Source organism: Hemibagrus wyckioides, linkage group LG06 (assembly GCF_019097595.1).
Source record: "Hemibagrus wyckioides isolate EC202008001 linkage group LG06, SWU_Hwy_1.0, whole genome shotgun sequence".
Taxonomy (NCBI): domain Eukaryota; kingdom Metazoa; phylum Chordata; class Actinopteri; order Siluriformes; family Bagridae; genus Hemibagrus; species Hemibagrus wyckioides.
Genome location: NC_080715.1, coordinates 24,189,555 through 24,208,271, shown reverse-complemented (window position 1 = coordinate 24,208,271; position 18,717 = coordinate 24,189,555). Strand labels below are relative to the sequence as shown.

Here is an 18,717-nt window from a genome sequence, read left to right as displayed (position 1 = left end):
CCGTATCTGTTTGATTTATCTCATACCACAAATACACACACACATACACACACGCACACACAGGATAAACCTCTGAAGTACTCCACTGTTTGGCCGCCTACACACACACGCATGCGTGCATACACACACACACATACACATACAGAGGAGTCCCTGCTGGCTGTGACAGGCACGTCCCCCTTAGTTCCCCCTAGTAACAGAGCTGTCCATCAGCATGCTGCTCAGAGCTCACGTTTATTTGTCTGGCCTCACATAGCCCCAGCCCTGCTTCAAATCCTCCTCCTTCTCTGGCACCCAGAGCTTGATCCAGATGTCTGCCGGTCCAGACAGTGTGTTTGTTCCCGTCTCACCTATTACCTTGACCCACTTTTCTCCTATCGTGTTTAGTTCGTTTCCACAAAAAGTTCCATTTGACCAGACAAGCCCTTCCTATCATGACATCCCTCCTCAGCCCAGCCCTGAAATAACACCACGTTTTGTTTCACCAAGGGGAATATAAGTAACAAACATGAACGTCACACCACACAGGACACACAGGGGCTTCAATGTCACCTTCCGTTTCTCCCACAGGACTCTGGGAAGAACAGCGGCCGCGCTCTGTCACTCCCACCTCACTGAGCAACCTGGCAGCTGGCCCCACGGGTGCCACAGGTGCACCTCTAAGTGGTCTGGGAGTTTATAGCCTATGCAGTGCTGCCATGCTTCATTAGAGGGTAAATGAGAGGGAAAAAATGACCCCCTCTTTCCCTACGCTCCTTATGGAACTCCTCCAAGTCTGGAGAGAGTGGGGCGGTGCATGCATAATGGGCTTAACATCACAGACGTGTGCAGATTTCATGTAAGAGCAAGGTTTAATAGAGATTGGCGTATGGGAGCTAATAATTAAAATTATATTTAAACCAAATACATATACAGAGTCATTCTAGCTTTTTGAACAGGAACAACAAAATTATCTCCACTCTGATCACATAAACACTCGCTGGCCACTTTAATAGGAACACCTGTACAATTTTCTTTCGAGTTTAAACAGAAAGGTGGAAACATCTGGTTGATAAGAGAGATTAAAGGAGGATGGTCAGACTGGTTTGAGCTGACAGGAGGGCTACAGTAACTCTCTGTTTATAGCCACTCTATACAACCATGATAAACAGAAAAGCATCTCAGTACAAGCAACATGGCAAACCTTGAAGCAGATGAAAGGCTTAGAACAGGAGTATGAGGCTAAAGTGGGCACTAACTCACACCAAAACGGGGCAGCTAATCATTGGAAAAGACCAGGTGATATGTCTGGTTTTTAGCTGTCCAGTTTTGGTAAACATGTTGGTAAACAGGTACATGATTGGCTTATTAGATAAGTGCATGATATGGAAGGTATTCCTAAAGTGGCAATAAAAAAGTATATTTGGGGTAAAATTGTAAACAGTGGAACCTACGTATCTTATATAAATATTCTGCATCAAAGCTCAGCGTATAATTACAGAGTAGTAATAATTTGACCCATACATATCTGACTCAAATTTATTACAAATATTTATTTACAACCCAAGCTTCACTAACTGAAACAAAAATTAATTTAACAAACCCTGAAAAAAATAAAAAATAAAAAATACATATATATATATATATATATATATATATATATATATATATATATATTTATAACAACTGGCTAGGGTTTACCTAAGATTTTTATTTATTTATTTTTATTCTTAAAATGATCCATTTTCTGCAACAACCTTTTGACCTGAACCAAAATACTCCTCTTTTTCCCTTTAACCCCTCTGGGTGTAAGTCAGCACACACATTACTAACATGAGCAGACAGCTGAAGACCAAAGCCTGTCCTCTGTTACCCTAAGCAGTGTCAGTATGAAAGAATAAAACATACTTTATATGTAGTTTTTGATACAGTACCAGTAGAAAATCTCAGCCGATACATGATACTGATCAGATTTTAGCATTTATCTAGTAACATATCTGAGGTGGAGCATAGTAATGTTTTTAGTGCCAACATAAAAGGAATAAAGATACAGATCAGATACACTTGTGAGAGAAGTTTTGGTCCTCAAAACACATTTGAGCTCAAGACATACTTGAATTACCGCTCCGAGCAAAACGCATGTCACTAATGTACTCCTGGATTTGAGAGGTGGAAAATATTATGCAGAAAACTAGCCTCTGCTAATCACCCAAACTCTGTAAATCAAAGGAAATGTCATCAGCTGCACATCCAACACTTTCACACATGTTGTGCATCGACTCCTTCAAACAAACGAGAAGTGCATTAAACCTGACACACGTTTTTTGTTCTTTTTTATGTCATAATTGTAACTGAAACACGGAACAAAGAGCTTAGCACATCTGGATTCTTTGTTCTGGTTTGAACATGGCTTATTTTAATTATAATGGCTTATTATAAAATTATATCTCAAAGATATTTGCAGCTGTTGCCAGGTTTTGTCATCCTTGTCTTTTAAGACCACAGCTGTAGTTGTTTGTGCCTGTGTGTGTACGTGTGTGTACATGTGTGTGTACATGAGTGTGCTCTGTGTTAACAGATGCCTACTGTAGTTTTGTTTAGTCTACACTGTGTTGTGTTGTAGTGAAGGTTATCTCTCTCTCTCTCTCTCACTCTCTCTCTCACTCACCCCTCATATGATTTCTTTATTAAATAATGTTCTAAAAATGCCACACTGTTGAAGGACATCATGCTGTATCCTCCTGTGTTGCGATGTTCAGAGTCTATTATTATCCATTAAAACTATGTATGCGTAATAGGCGTATCCATTGTAGCACTGTCCCAAATAAGGGTGGAGCGTACAGTATTTCTGGGACATAATAATAAACATGGCATCTCATGAATCTGCTTTTATTTCCCTGAGGTGTCTTTGAACTGACATGACTGTATAGGTGAACTAAACAGTTATGATCTCTACTTCAGTTCAATTCAGCTTCAATTTCTTGGTTGATTTTAATTCCTGTGCACATAATCAGGAAGCTAGCCAGCTCTATACTGGACACTCCTCACATGATTGATGAATTGTAGTAGTCCAGTCACATAGATTTTTTTACGTTTAGACATTTTGACATCACCGTCATAGACAGCCTGAACCGCTATAGGCAAGTTAAACTCAACATTCTAACGCCCTAATATTTACTCACTAAATGCATTGTGAGGAGATCAATACTGACAAAGCTGCTTTGGAAGAATCAGGTTTCTATACACATCGAAACTCTTACTGTCTTTCACAAATGCAGGGTTTCAAGTGAATCATGTTGTGTTTTCCTCCTTGGTGTGGTTCATGAGGCAGATAAGAACACAACGATCACGATTGGGTACGGACCAAAACAACCCGTCTGATTGACGGTCATAGTCGTGCTCTGATCGAACTCTAGCATGGTTTCATTTGCAGTGAGGAAGCCATTCGATCCTGAATTGAACCAACTGCAGGACGTGAACTCAACATGCTGGGTATTTTGAGTGTCTAGTATTGTATTTTATAGATGCCAGCTGCTGTACTGACCCATGCGGCACATACTGAGCCAAAGGACAGAGGTATAGTGCTGGAGAAATGCCAGGTGTTCTGGATATTTGAAAAATAAATGTAATACATACTTTTGTTGACCTAGAACTTTTCCGAAATTTTCCTCGATTTTAGTCTTGGCCAATTCCCACTCACCAGTTTAGTCTTGGCCAATTCCCACTCACTTCTCTACTGTGTAACAGCTACCAACCTGGGAGGGGTAACATGTGCTTCCTCTAACACGTGAAGCCAGTCAACCTCTTTTCACATTGCTCCTCATGTGTCACAGATCAGTGTAACACACTCTGAGCTATCCATGCGCATGTATGAGCTTACAGACATCCATGATTGGTTAGTGTCACTGCAATTGATTGCAGAGAGAGTCTTCACAAATTTGCTTTCTTGGCTCCTGGCCACAGATGACTGTGGTATCGTCTGGATTTTATTTGTGCCCTCAGGACGATAGGGTGGACGCTGCTCTGGAATGTTCTGTAATCATCATTTATTCAGAACCAGTTCTGTGTTCTCCATGCTTGGGTGATTTTGTGATTTCTACCCACATTTTTCCACCTTTTTCTATCACCATATTCTGACATTACATTACATTACATCTTATCCAGAGCAACTTAGATTTATCTCATTTATACAAATGAGCAATTGAGGGTTAAGGGCCTTGCTCAGGGATCCAGCAGTTTCAGCTTGGTGGACACAGGATTCAAACTCACAACCATTTTTTCAAGTACATTTCAGCCAAATCGACCAGGCAAATCAACCAACCGAAGCAGTTTCACTCTGATTTGGACTTGACTGAGACAGTGTATGGAAAAAAGGATGGTCAAGGCTTTTTTAAGGATTCACTGGATTGTAGGGTTCAACATAGAAACTAAGGGCACTTACAGTTACATTTATGGCATTTGGCAGTTATGGGATTTGAAACTCAGATCAGTAGTCTAACATCTTAACCGCTGAGCTACAACTTTCCCAACACAGGCATTGTTTCCAGCTGCCAAAACCCCTGAATCGAACCAGGAAACTTTTCAGTCAAACCCTCTCCCAGCTGAACTATTTCAGTATTTGACTGGTTTCATTTTGTCTCCTTATACGTTCTTCCAAACTCCTGCTGTAGAAATACTTGCCAACTCAGAAACCTACGCCTAAGGACAGTACCTCTCCCATCAACAAGCCACAGTGGCTGTGTTTTTATATTAGATCTTTGTTTATAGTTGCTGAACTGGACCTGTACTGCACTGTGTTATAGATTTGGAGGCTGAATTCAAGGAGGATTAATACGACTCCACCGCACGGTATCCATCATGGCCGCTTTTTGTGAACGCACTCCAAACCACAAAGTGATTGATCATTAATAAAAGCCCAGTCTTCCTAAGGTGGATGACCTGAAGAATACCATAACGTGCAGTTCACCCGAGCCTGAAATTGGAAAGAATGTGTGAAAAGGAATGAATGGATCACGCTAATATGTCTGAAAGCTGCCACATAAATTGCAGCCTTTTAGCTTTCGCTGCACTGATTTATGAGAAACACCACGTCACATGAATCATTATGAAGAGGAGAAACAATGCACTGTTCTTGCACATGCTTCTTTTATTAACCTAGGAAACCCTGTGTTGATGCAAAAATGAGCCAGACCCAGTAGTAGCCCATATGCTTGTTTCAATAAGTATGCAAACAACATGGCTGTTTTTCACTCAGCCACATAAATCCATCAATCACTGTGCTGCAGGTCATTTTATATATTTGTAATGCAGCTCCATCTCTACCAACACACCTCCACTGAACCAGCTTATCAACCCAGTCTCAGACGATCAAACGATCCATTTTTGCTTCTGTAAACTAGCCGCTGTAATGAGATACTTCACCGTCACTGTCACCAACTTTCCAGATTTTCAGTTCGCTCAGCAGTCACATTTGTTTTCTGGGTTTTATTTCTTCCAGTCTCGGTAATAAAGGAATAAACAAGAGCTATGAATAACCAGGCATGCAGAACTCAGCATAGCGGAGCCGTACGGGTTCTTCTATTCAGCTGTTTATACAAAGGATGTAAATAGTGGGGAGCATGTGTTCTCTCTGCAGTGGGCCGTGTCTCGAGCAGGGTTGGGTGAGAGCTAATCAGAAGCTGCTGCTGAGCAGAGCGTTCAGTTGCAGCGGTCCTGCCGAGCATAGAGCCATTGATTGGTACCTGGGGGACTGGCAAAAAAGAATCTCACGTTCTTAAACAATCCAGTTATCTGGAAACAAATGTAGATTCTCAGTTGTTGGGTTTTTTTGTATCATAGGGAAATTCAGCGTCAGCCCAGTGCGAGCCAGGCACTGGAAAAGATGACCGTAGCATTTTTTTAAAGTTGCTAACTAGCAGGGATCTTAAGTAAGGTCACAGTAAAAGGTCAAGAATGAAGGCCACTCATCTCTCCTGGGTTTTGCTGCGTATTGTAATGAGTGGGATACGTTATCTTTGCTGCCTTGCTGTAGGAATTGCAGCTCTCCCAAATCAACCATTAGGATCCGGATATCTCATTGTTTCAGGTGTTGCATCTAAATGTAGATCCGAACATCTTACTTCAGGCTTTTGAAATTCCTCTCAGGACTATAGATTTGTATGATCACCATGTCTCTGTAGTGCTTCAGTGTGTTGGTGTCAGTGTTGGTGAAGATGAGAGTGAAAGCAGGGAGATTGTTGCTAACACTACAACAGACATGGTTTCTTTAGATTCTTTTTTTGTCCTGGAGGATTTTCAGCTCCAAATAACAAAACCTCCCATGAGGTGCTTAAGGGGCAGGTCAAAGCATGTCTCTCTCTCAACCCTAATGTCTAACGGCCTGGTGCCATCCATCTCTCTCAACACTAACAACACAACCATTTTGACTCTCTGTGTTGGTCTGTGCTCAATATTTCCAAAACTAGTTATATACTGACGTTCAGATTAGGACACTAATCTACAAATTTGGCATTACATTTACAGCATTTGGTAGACACCCGTGTGACTTACATTTATTTAATTTATACAGCTGAGCCCTAAGACGCCCAACAGTGGCAGGTTGGTGGTCCTTGGATTCACTCTCTCAACCATGAGTCCAAGGCCTTAACCACTGGGGTACCACTTCCCTATTTCATTGGTCGAGCGGCATTCCGATATATTCCGAATTCCTATATTTCTCATAACGGAACTCTGTGTATCACTCCACTCGTCTGAGTTCTCCATGTACAGTTCCACTGCCTAGTTTGAAACCGTTACTACATTAGTGTTTATGACATCATTAATGGACATTTCAAATGACACTTTTTTCAATATAGTTTAAAATATGAAATCCTGTCAGCTGAAAATATTTGTATATCGTTTTAAAAATGGACACAAATCAGCTTTACAAAAATATATAATTTCAGAATGTAAATGATCAATTTTATATTTATATTTATCCTTGATGAGCATGCCAGAGATGAAGAAAATGAGGAAAAACTCCCTGAGATGATATGAGGAAGAAACCTTGAGAGGAAGCAGACTCATAAGCTAAGCCATACTCATCTGAGTGACACTGGACAGTGTGATTATAATTCATTTTCTTCTATAACTGCATACTGTATAGTCAAAAAGTGCAAATGTGCAACCAAGAAATTCTATTTTGTTAAATTGATCAACTGTTCACTGATGGAGACTTGAGTGCAAAACTGTTTGCTCAATTCAATTGTAGTTAAAAGACATTTTTATGGTTTCTCAGTGGCACCATCCACAGTAATCTCATGGATCTTTAGGCTGTCCATGTGGCTTTATTCTCAGCAGCAGTGAGTGGTGACGCTCCATCAAGAAGTAGGGCATCAGGATGGATCAGGCAGGTCCGGAGAGCAGAAGGTGTGAGGATCACTGGTATCACAGGAGTATTATGTGTAGTGAGAAATAGAGTGAGAGAGAGATAGAGAGAGAGAGAGAGAGAGAGAGAGAGAGAGAGAGAGAGAGCAGTAAAAGCATGGTTCCCTGTCCCAATCCAATTTATTCCCTTCTTCCTGTTGCCCCACCCTTTTTCATTCTGTATGGATTTTTAATCTGATAAGAGAAACTGCAAGAGTTTGGTTGAGGGTTGGTTTGAGGGTTTGTTTCCAGTGCCACTGATGAGCATCCATCCATGGCTTCGGTTTCAACTCAGAAACACATCAGATTCATCTGCAGGCATTCAGACAGACTGTGCCAGCCAAGGAATATCAATTAGTCTTTTTCCTAAACTATGAATAGCTATAATTGAACATTATGAATTGTAGTGGGGTTTTTTCCTATCGCTTGCTTGATCGGTTCAGCTTGCATATACACCTTTTTGATGACCTGCTTCAGAATGCAAATGGATTTTGTGCTATTCATTTTGCTTTGATGTTGTTTTCCTGAGGTGTGGTGTGGGGGCTGATTATTTTAGCATGACATCTTTCAGGCTGGGTGCTGCTGCCATCTTTGGGCAGGATTTCAGAACAGCACTGTGTGCTGCAACAAGCATCAATTTTGAGCATGGTTTCATTACTATTGTAATTATAATAATAATAATAATTATTATTCTTGTAATGCATGTATAAATACCTCCAGGTTTCACTCAGACTTGTTTTCTGGTGTCTCTTGAATGCCTAGTCACAGGAAGATGAGCAACTTTGTCTTGTACACATTGCAAAGCACCATTGTGCCTTTGTGGCATTATAAAACTACAGACGGATTAAAGGTCACAGCGCTTCGAGGTCCACATTAATTCAGAGAAACATTGCATAATAACCTACAGGACTCATACACTGTCAGCAGAGGAGATGTAGTGTGCACAGGGATATGCTGAAATATCTAAAGCTATGTTTTTTTTTTAAATTCTGCATCCTGCAGGGGATTCCCACTTACAGCTAAAAATAGCCCTGATGACAGAAGTACTAAAGATAGAAAGATGAAAAAACAATCTGCAAAAACAAAAATAATCTGCTGATATACTGCACCAGTGTCCTAGTTAAGGAACTCCGGTGTGTGAGGGCATGGAGGAAGACTCAGGGCTTGTGTTTAGTCAGTCTAGCTCACTTTCAAAACAACAGAAGCCAAAAGAACTTCGCTCTGTCAGCTGCTTGGTGTCTGTGTGTGTGTGTATGTTTGTGTGTGTGTGTGTGTTTGGCAAGATTGCACATTGCTGGTAATGAGACACAGATGAAACTCATCACTCGTTACCTTCCGGCCTTCTTGTCCCTCCTAGTCTCTGTCCACACCTCCGACCTTGGCCACACCCATGCCACCTTATATACCAACATGGTGCCATCATTCTGCAGATTATTAAAGTCTATATTTATATATTTGTATTAATGCATCAATCAGCCTTAACTCTGTTTGCAAATTAAACAAACTGAAAGAATTCATTCTTCCATTCTTTCTTGTTCCTTTCTTTTCCAATCCTCTCCACAGCTGAAGCAGAGTGAGGCCAACGCTGACACAAAAGAGAAACTCCCGCTGCGCTTGCGTATCTTTGAGAAATTCCCCAACAGACCGCAGATGGTGAAGATCTCTAAGCTGCCATCAGACTTCACTGTGCCCAGGATCAGGTAGCGATCGTGTAGACTGATCTTCTCCCTGAATCATTCAATTTAATTTCAGTCCAGTTTTATTTTTATAGAACCTGAATAATAGAAATAATGACAAAGCAGCTTTAAAGACAGGATGTAGATTCAGTTTCTTATAGAACAAAACTGAGGCGACGATGGCAAGGGAATCCTTCCTGGGAAGACATGAGGGAGAGACCTGGAGATGAGCCAGAGTCTGAATAGTGGGATTATTAATTATTAAGTAAACAGTTATAGACAAATGCTACTGTGTTGAAAGGATGTACAGGAAAAGCACCGTAGTCTTTATGATTACAGCACAGGTTCCTAGGTACAAATCTATAGCATCCCAGTGAATTTATTAACTGAATCAAGGGTGAGACTTAAGCTTTGTTTAGGGAAGTGAAGATCTTTAGCCTTTAGCAAGATCTTTAGAATGTAAATCTTCAAAATCTTCAATGTATAATATTTAAGATCATGCTATTGCTAGGTCTTTATTTAAATGAAAGTAAATATAAATAAGTGATATTGAGTATGTTAACTGCTTTGTACAAAAGGTTTACAGATTTTCCTCATGTCTAATCTCTGCTGTTGAAGCATGTGATCTGAAGAAACTCTGATGAATTCAATCTAAAATGGATCATAAGGTTTTACACAAACTTTATTAACATGAACAGGGGATGAAACTGATCCAAAGATTCTCCTTTTCACTCAAGTTGTGGTCTGTAATATAATTTATAATGAAAATGAATTGTATGTATTAAGTCACATATATAGTTGAAGAATTTTCACTAGTGCTTTCAGAGTTTTGGACCCCACTGTATGGTTAAGCTTGAAAGAAGTACAGTACTGGAATGTAAGATTATTTCATGGCACCTTATATTTTAGTCCTCCAGTGGATTATGTCGTGAAACGCTCGTGTTTTGTTTGTTTGTGTGCGATTAAGGGAGAGCTTTATGAAGCAGTTTATAGACCGGCAGCAGCAGGACCCCAGCTGTCTGTTCCGCAGGCTGCCTTCTGCCTCGTCTTCCTCCTGTGACCACTCCAAGAGGTCGGCCATTGAGGACAATAAATACATTGATCAGAAGGTAACACGCATACAGACATTCACCTCTCTCAGTCATTTCTATGACTGCTAGAAGGGTATGTGAATTAATAAGCACAGAACTCCTTTGCGATGCTATAAATTTGTGAATCCACAATAACTATGGAGTGTTCAGCTGCACTCAGTAGAAGTGAAAGCGTGACCTTGTTTGTAAATGTTTTCCAGCACAACAGCATCTTTTTGCTGTTTGTTTTTTGCCGAAGACTGCATATAAATTGCAATATTTCTCCTGTGTGTGGCTTATTGTCTAAATATATTTTTCTGCTTTAGCTGAGGAAATCAATATTCAGCATCCATGCTCGCAATCTCTTGGAAAAAGAAACAACCGTCAATAAAATCCTACGGTATGTTGGGGAAAACCTTGTGTTTGAGTTACTGGAGTTCTTCCCTGAACTGAAATATTGTGCATGTCTTGCTATATATGGTACAAAGATGAACTGTTACAGAGATGTTTGCTTATCCTAAGGGCTAGTCCTGTTAAAGTTTGTTGAAATGTAGTAAGATGAGATGCTCAAGGAAAGTAAAACATATAGCAGATCTGCACTGGTACCTTCATTTTGTTACAGGAAAATTAAAGTGTTTGTCTGTTAGGAGTTTATCAGGCTTGTTGTCCATCCAGTCCAGTGTCAGGCCAGATAAAGGAGCATCTCCAGCCCCTTTGTAGGGCACCTATCAGCATGAATAAACTAATTAATAATTAAATGTTTGGCACTGCTGTGAGTTTGGCAGTAATGTTGCTTCTAGCAGTGTCAGGCTGAATATATCGCACACTATGTCACACAGGCCTCCTGCTCCTGGTGGTTCACCATCAGGTTTCAGAGCACGTCTGCGAGATTTCTTACCTGCTCAAGCCTATCTGCTTGCATAATACACACACACACACACACACACACACACACACACACATATATATATATATGTGTATATATGTGTGTATATATACACACCACCCCTCCTTCTCCTCCTTCTTAACTGCCAGACAGCACATCAGTAGCCATCCCACGTTGTCTGCTTGTGCCGTCTGGGGCTTTGGGTCTGTCTGCCTGTGCCGAAACAGAGACACATCACAATGACTGGTCATAAATGAGGCTGACACGTTCTCCTGAAGCCCAGATTGTCATTAGCTGGTGTTCTGGTACATGACTTTGCAATTAATGGCCAGCATAGTGGCGTCAATGAATGACAGGCTAACAGCCTGAATGATGATGATGAGGAGGAAATGGCTGAATGCGTATACACGCACAGCCTGTTGGACCTTTATGGATGAAACAGCAGAGCTGTGAATAGCAAAATAATGGCCTTCCACTTGGTCAGAGCTGCAGCTGTGGCAAAGACTGATGACATCAGTGCAGTTGTTACAGAAAGCTGCATTGATAGAAAACCTCGTTTCTCCGTTAAGACATTGGGATTGTGATGGAAAAACAAGAAACTGACCCCAGTTGACTGGAATACCAGGGTGCAACGCTTAGATGTTGAGCTTTGCATGCTCTATATTTCACTAGGTTAAAAAGGGATTAATTAGTTTTCCTCTCTGCAGTGGGGCAGCAATTTAGACCTGCTCCCTACCTATGCTACTCGCTGTATGCTAATTAGTGCCATCTGTCATGCTATGGTGCAGAGTGTATACACAGCGCATGACGATAGAGGGCAGTCCATTCTTCACAGACTACTCAGTCGGTGTCTGCAATGCTAATATGCAATAATATGCCACGAAAAGAGCATATACGATGGTACTGAATTTACTGTGTTCACACGAGGTCACACAAGGTAATTACCAGGTCATGTGTGTTCAAGACACTTCACTTGGGCACAAAACGAAGGTCTATAATCTCTTAATTAACTACAAAAAACACAGCAAGGATTTTTAAACACATTTCTAGGAAAGGGGTGTTTTGCTGTTTATTTACGCTTAAACGTTAACCAACTTGCTTTTATTTTAGTAAATCAGCATCTGAGATCATTAAATGTTTAATTTCAACAAATTTACCCTCAACTACAGATGTTGCATCCATTGAATCCACCTGATTTCTCAGAAACTTAAAGCTCAAAGAAATTCCCACTCGTAATTGCAACTTTTAAGTGCGATCTTTCCGACATGACTCCAAAGCACTAATATTTTTCTCACAGTATGATTTAATAACAAGAAAAAGACCAAACTGAAAACAGCTTGTTTATTTATATACCACGTTTTGGATATAAGTTTGCCTCACGTGGCTTCCTTACTCTTCGGCTATACCTGACAGGTTTGTTATTTGATGCTGGCTTTAGTATAAGTAGTTTTGCCCTGGATTTATTATGCTGTTATAGCTAATACTTCTTTAAGAACAATGTTATTATATAACGAATATTAAATTAACTGATGCATTTCCACCATTCAATCAAACCCATAGTAAATGTTTGCAGTATACTTGAAATATTAAACAACACACACAAAACATGCAGCCTGTCCACGTGTAGTGTGAATTATTTTAGTGATTTAAAAAAAATGTTAGAATTGGCCAAAAAACAGAGAGAGAGAGAGAGAGAGAGAGAGTATTTAGGTTTTTTACTTGCTTAAAGCAATGGTGTGTTTGCATTAAGTTTTGTCATATTGCTGTGTTTGTGAAAAGTGTGTTGACTGCTGTTGCGTTATGGTTGCAGAGCCTGCACCAGACAGCGCATGCTGAGCGGCTCCTTCGAGGGACAGCCGACCAAAGAGCGCTCCATCCTCAGTGTGCAGCATCATATTCGCCAAGAACGCAGGTCTGATCAAAACACACACACACACACACACATTAACACAATAACACATACACCGATCAGGCATAACATTATGAGCACTGAGAGGTGAAGTGAATAACACTGATGATCTGATGATTATGAGCACCTGTTAGTGGGTGGGATATATTAGGCAGCAAGTGAACATTTTGTCCTCAAAGTTGATGTGTTAGAAGCAGGAAAAATGGACAAGAGTAAGGATTTGAGCGAGTTTGACAAGGGACAAATTGTGATGGCTAGACGACTGGATCAGAGCATCTCCAAAACTGCAGCTCTTATGGGGTGTTCCCGGTCTGCAGTGATCAGTATCTATCAAAAGTGGTCCAATGAAGGAACAGTGGTGATTAGGCAACATGGTCATGGGCGGCCAAGGCTCATTGATACACGTGGGGAGTGAAGGCTGGCCTGCATTGTCCAATCGAACAGACAATCTGCTTTTGCTCAAATTGCTGAAGAAGTTAATGCTGGTTCTAATAGAAGGGTGTCAAAATACACAGTGCATGATGCGTCAGGGCTGTTTTGACAGTAAAAGGGGGACCAACACCAATATTAAGCAGGTGGTCATAATGTTATGCCTGATCAGTGTATAGTACTAAATACAGTATTATTTGCTATGGCTGTGTATTTATCTAGAACCATGGTTATCATACTGGTGTCCCACGAGGATTTAAAATTTTTCTTTTTTACTGTAATGTTTCAACTGGACTTCAATAAATCATGATTTCTTTGATCGTGGAATTTTTTTTGTTTCAGTGATGTGAAAAAGCTTGTACTGGCTTGTGTTTGTTTTAATGAGATGATGATGATGATGATGATGATGATGATGTGCCAGGTCTCTCAGACACGGTTCTACCAGCCAGAGGATCAGCAGAGGCAAATCTCTAGAGACGCTCACTCAAGATGTACGTACATACACATGTATCTCTGTGTGGCTATCATTTACCAGCGTGTCTGAGTGATAGAAAGTGTATAAGTTTTAAGCGATTTTTCCATGTGCAGCATTCAAGCACTGTACGCTACCGCAACGCTCAGAGAGAGGACAGTGAGATCAAGATGATCCAGGAGAAGAAGGAACAGGCTGAGATGAAACGGTAAAGCCTTGGATGTGTTTATCCACACACACATGCACACTCACCCAGACAGACTGCTCTCCTCAGGCACTATTATCATGACTCATGCTTTACTTGCTGCTCTACTTTTTTACATGATGAAAAATATGTGCAACAAACAGGTGCATTACCCAGGTGCTCTATATCCTACGTGATACTAGCCTAAAGGAACAGAGGGATATTTTATACTCAGCAATATTCATCCCACTCGTCTCCTGGGACTCGGCTGCATGCGCTTGCTAAAGAGAACACACTGCTTGACTCAGCTTAGCATTTATACATCAGTTTCTTCACCATTCCCACATGGCCTTAGCACCCTGTGTTCAGCAGCCATTTTGTCCCTCGATAATATCAAGCAGGACATGTAACACATTCCCTAGGTACCTCGGTTTTGAAATGATTTATAGTTTTTTATATGGACTTTCTCCCGACCAGAAAAGTGCAAGAAGAGGAGCTGAGAGAAAATCATCCTTACTTCGACAAGCCACTGTTTATTGTGGGGAGAGAACACCGCTTCAGAAACTTCTGCAGAATGATCGTGCGAGCTCGCTTCAACGCGTATGTTTCACGATCACTACAAACCTACTGTTGATTTGATGAGACGCTCGAAATTCATGATTGCTAAAGTGTTCATGAATTTGTTTTTGATGAACAGTTTGAAAACAGATCCTGTAACAGGAGCAGTGAAGAGCACTAAATATCATCAGTTATAGTAAGTTTTAAATGTTAAATTCTGACTTCCAACACTACATGATACCTTAAGTGTCTATCTACCTATCACTATCAGAGTAGTCTATCACTACTTCAAGTTCAAGTTGATTTTACTCATGTTTTTATGGCAGCAAGTGAACATTCATTTCTAAGTTTAACCATCAAGAAATGGCAGATAGATAGATAGATAGATAGATAGATAGATAGATAGATAGATAGATAGATAGATAGATAGATAGAAAGTAGGTAGGTAGGTGGATGGATGGATGGATGGATGGATGGATGGATGGATGGAGAAGAGAGAGAGAGAGAGATGGACTGATGGATGGACGGATGGATAGAGAGAGAGAGAGACAGAGAGAGATGGACTATTGCATGGATGCATAGAAAGAGAGAGAGAGACGGAGAGAGATGGACTGATAGATAGAGGTGTTATGAGCTGGCTTTACAAATATGTAACTGCAGTTTCTTGTAATAATGTTGTAAGGCATCAAAAAAGCCAGTTAAGCCAGTGCAGATTGCTAAGACCTAGAGTTGGATGATTAATGATTTGAATGTTTTCTGTGTGTGTGTGTGTGTGTGTGTGTGTGTGTGTGTGTGTGTGAATGATCTCCACAGTGATCTGCTTGGCTTGGTCACATATCTGGACTGGGTAATGATCGTGGTTACCATCTGCTCTTGCATCTCCATGATGTTTGAGTCTCCATTCACCCGGGTCATGCATGCGCCAACTCTTCAGGTATCAACACCAAAAAAATGACAACTGCCTTGTTCTGTGTAAAAACATTTGGCAGTTTTTCCCATTGATTGATTTCACCGAACATGTTACTGCTGATTTAGCTCACAGTGAAATGATTTTCAGCTCTTCATTGTCCCCATTAGCACATCCTCTCACTGCAGAGACAGAGACAGAGCTGATGGTAGTTATTTGCACTGATTTGGCTGCTTTTGATATATATTTTTTTCAACACTGCACTTTTGACAGCACTAAAGCTGTATTTAGCGTAATATTGCTGATTTTAAGAGAGTCGTTCCACTTATAGACACTATTGCTTTGAGCACAGTGACCTCTTCAGCATCAAGGCTGATTTCTTTCTGCATGCTATTCATACCGCTACAATTTTTATTCAGGGAATACTAACAACTGAGTTAAACTCCGCTGCCTGTTGCACGGCTGTTTCCCTTCCACAGATAGCCGAGTACGTGTTTGTCATTTTCATGAGCATCGAGCTGACCCTGAAAATAATGGCAGACGGTCTCTTCTTCACCCCTACTGCAGTCATCCGAGACTTTGGTGGAGTCATGGACATTTTCATCTATTTAGTATGGATCCATTCCTCTTGCTCTTGCCACAGCTTCAGTCTATTGATAATTCATGGGAAAGTTCTCTGTGATTAAAGGCTGATGATTTGAAGCCCAAATGATCTCTTAAAGACAGTACAGTAATGACTGTAAATATAATATTAATTGAATGCACTGGTAATATGAATGATAAATCATTCTGAAGTATAAATAACTTCCTGCATGCATTGAGTTTAATAATTTGTGCAATCATTATTACATTAAAAAGTCCAAACAGTCTGATTTCTCGGAATTTGGTCGTTCTTTATATTTGCAAGGATCTAAGAGTAAAACTGTGCATTAGATGGAGGTTACTTGTTACTACCTGGCTTATTTTTCAGGCATTCATTCAACTATTTTATTTAATCACACTCTGACACTCTCTTGGAGACCTTTAAATGTCATTTTGCTTTACTTGTGTCTTAATTGCTGTCTCTGTCTCTCTCTGTAGGTCAGTCTGATCTTCCTGTGCTGGCTGCCAACCAACGTGCCTCCAGAATCAGGCGCTCAGCTTCTGATGATGCTGCGTTGCTTGCGTCCTCTGCGCATCTTTAAGTTGGTGCCTCAGATGAGGAAGGTGGTGCGAGAGGTCCTCAAAGGATTTAAAGAAATCTTCCTGGTGAGTGCAGCTTATTAGGTTATGCCTAGCTATGAAATGGTACTAAATTCAAAATAATGCAATCACTGGTGTCTAGAGCAAAGGGATCTGCATCAGTGACATAAAGTTTATGAAGCTTTTGTATGACTTGTATGATTATGGATCTGTTTTATCCAATTGAAACAAGCTCCTTATTTACATGCTACATGCAATTGATATAAAAAGTCTATATGCAGTCATTGGCAATGTTACTGTACATTTTCTAATTATTGGACGTTCTCTGTTGTTCACTTGCACTGCAGACTTCCTTGCTAACAAATATAGCTCTGTGGCATTCAGTGCCCCATCCAAAATCTACTTTTTCTTTTGTTCACCCAGGTGTCCATTCTTCTCCTGACATTAATGCTGGTCTTTGCAAGCTTTGGGGTACAGCTCTTTGCTGGGAAGCTTGCCAAATGTAATGATCCTGACATTATTGAAGAGGTAGGACTGAATGCATTATTGCTTATTACTGTATTAACATCATATTAATGCACTGACTTGGACCAAAATATTTTCTTCGGCCTTGCAGAAAGACTGCCATGGCATCTTCAGAATCAACGTGAGCATCTCTAAAAACCTCAACCTAAGGCTCAGACCAGGAGAGATGAAACCTGGATTTTGGGTCCCTAGAGTGTGGTAATGACCTACACAAGAATTTTATTTTATTTTATTGCTCAGTATTTGGTGTATTATTACAAAAGATATGACCATGAAAACATTGTGTTTTTTTAATGGAGCGGATGAGGGGGTGGTAACAGATAACAGATAACAGATTGCATATGGATGAATTGCCACTCAGGGAGTGTATGTAGAGAGGAGTCTAGCTGTGGAGCCCTAATGAGAGATGTGACAGCACATGATGGATGTTAAACATAAAAACAACTCAGAGACTCAGAGTGCTTCATCTGTATTCTGATACGTCTCATTTTGATATCATAAGTATATTGCTGCAGTGTCATCAAAATATCTTGTGTTATCCTGTTTGACACAACAGCAAAAGTTGTTATCTGGGCATCTAAACCTTAGCAAGTGTTTGAGTTTTCGGGTTCACTCAGAGAAGAGGCCCGAGTCGCACTGATACCGCTGCCACTGCTACCACACAGAGACAGTGATTGAATAACAAAACTCTTCGAAATTTTCCTGAGATGAACAGGGAGTATTTATACAGAAGAAAGGTATAATATTCAGTGCTATCTATACAGTAGATAAACAAAAGATGTCAGCAGAAACAGACGTGGTGGTAGACGTGTTCACTGGCGGTTTGGCGAATTTATTACGAAAATGGTTATCTAAATTACAGATGAAGAAACTGTCAGCGAGTGTCTGTGTTTGGCGCATGTTCATCAAAACAGAACAGAAAGAATTTCTAGGACAAAACAATCGTGTCACATGGTCAGCCCAGGCCATAGCATGCTGTGATATATTCAAAATATATCAATATTGTTGTTGATTTTAGTGTGGTCAACTAAAATTTCAGGACATTACTGACATACTTTTTGTTTCGAGGATTTTTTTGTTTGTTTGTTTTTTTTTTGCAATAGTTGTGCCCAGAATTGCTTGCTTTTGCTGCAGCGTTTTCAAAATTTGCCATGTAAGATATTTGCTTTTTTTTTGCCAAAAACTGCCTGAATTGTTGAAATTAAAATCACAGAATTTTTCTTTTTAAACTCCTTCCAGTGAAGAAACATATGTAATTACTTTCTGTGATAGCTATACCCCTGCTGCATGCATGTGAAATGAAGAGGGCTTTGGCTGAATGCTTGTTGTGTTAAAGTCACATGTCACATCGCTGTGTTCATCTTTAACCACTTCCTGATTGTGTATGTTTCCAGGGCAAATCCTCGCAACTTCAACTTTGACAACGTTGGCAATGCCATGCTGGCTCTCTTTGAGGTCCTGTCTCTGAAGGGATGGGTGGAGGTCAGGGATGTGATTATACACCGAGTGGATCCGGTAGGTTTCTTCGTCAACATT

General features: G+C 40.4%; 1 protein-coding gene across 5 annotated transcripts in view; it reads left to right on the top strand.

Moving 5' to 3' along the window:
- The window catches only part of nalcn (sodium leak channel, non-selective), an 85,681-nt gene that overhangs the window by 55,609 nt on the left and 11,355 nt on the right, over positions 1 to 18,717 (top strand). For all 5 annotated transcript variants that reach the window (XM_058393574.1, XM_058393573.1, XM_058393572.1 and 2 more), the window contains 14 exons: positions 8,947 to 9,083; positions 10,027 to 10,168; positions 10,456 to 10,529; positions 12,826 to 12,927; positions 13,775 to 13,844; positions 13,942 to 14,033; positions 14,487 to 14,609; positions 14,707 to 14,763; positions 15,381 to 15,501; positions 15,954 to 16,085; positions 16,555 to 16,722; positions 17,080 to 17,184; positions 17,273 to 17,379; positions 18,576 to 18,696. In XM_058393574.1, the coding sequence (XP_058249557.1) occupies positions 8,947 to 9,083; positions 10,027 to 10,168; positions 10,456 to 10,529; positions 12,826 to 12,927; positions 13,775 to 13,844; positions 13,942 to 14,033; positions 14,487 to 14,609; positions 14,707 to 14,763; positions 15,381 to 15,501; positions 15,954 to 16,085; positions 16,555 to 16,722; positions 17,080 to 17,184; positions 17,273 to 17,379; positions 18,576 to 18,696 (1,551 nt within the window). The remainder of the gene's footprint in view (positions 1 to 8,946; positions 9,084 to 10,026; positions 10,169 to 10,455; positions 10,530 to 12,825; positions 12,928 to 13,774; positions 13,845 to 13,941; positions 14,034 to 14,486; positions 14,610 to 14,706; positions 14,764 to 15,380; positions 15,502 to 15,953; positions 16,086 to 16,554; positions 16,723 to 17,079; positions 17,185 to 17,272; positions 17,380 to 18,575; positions 18,697 to 18,717) is intronic.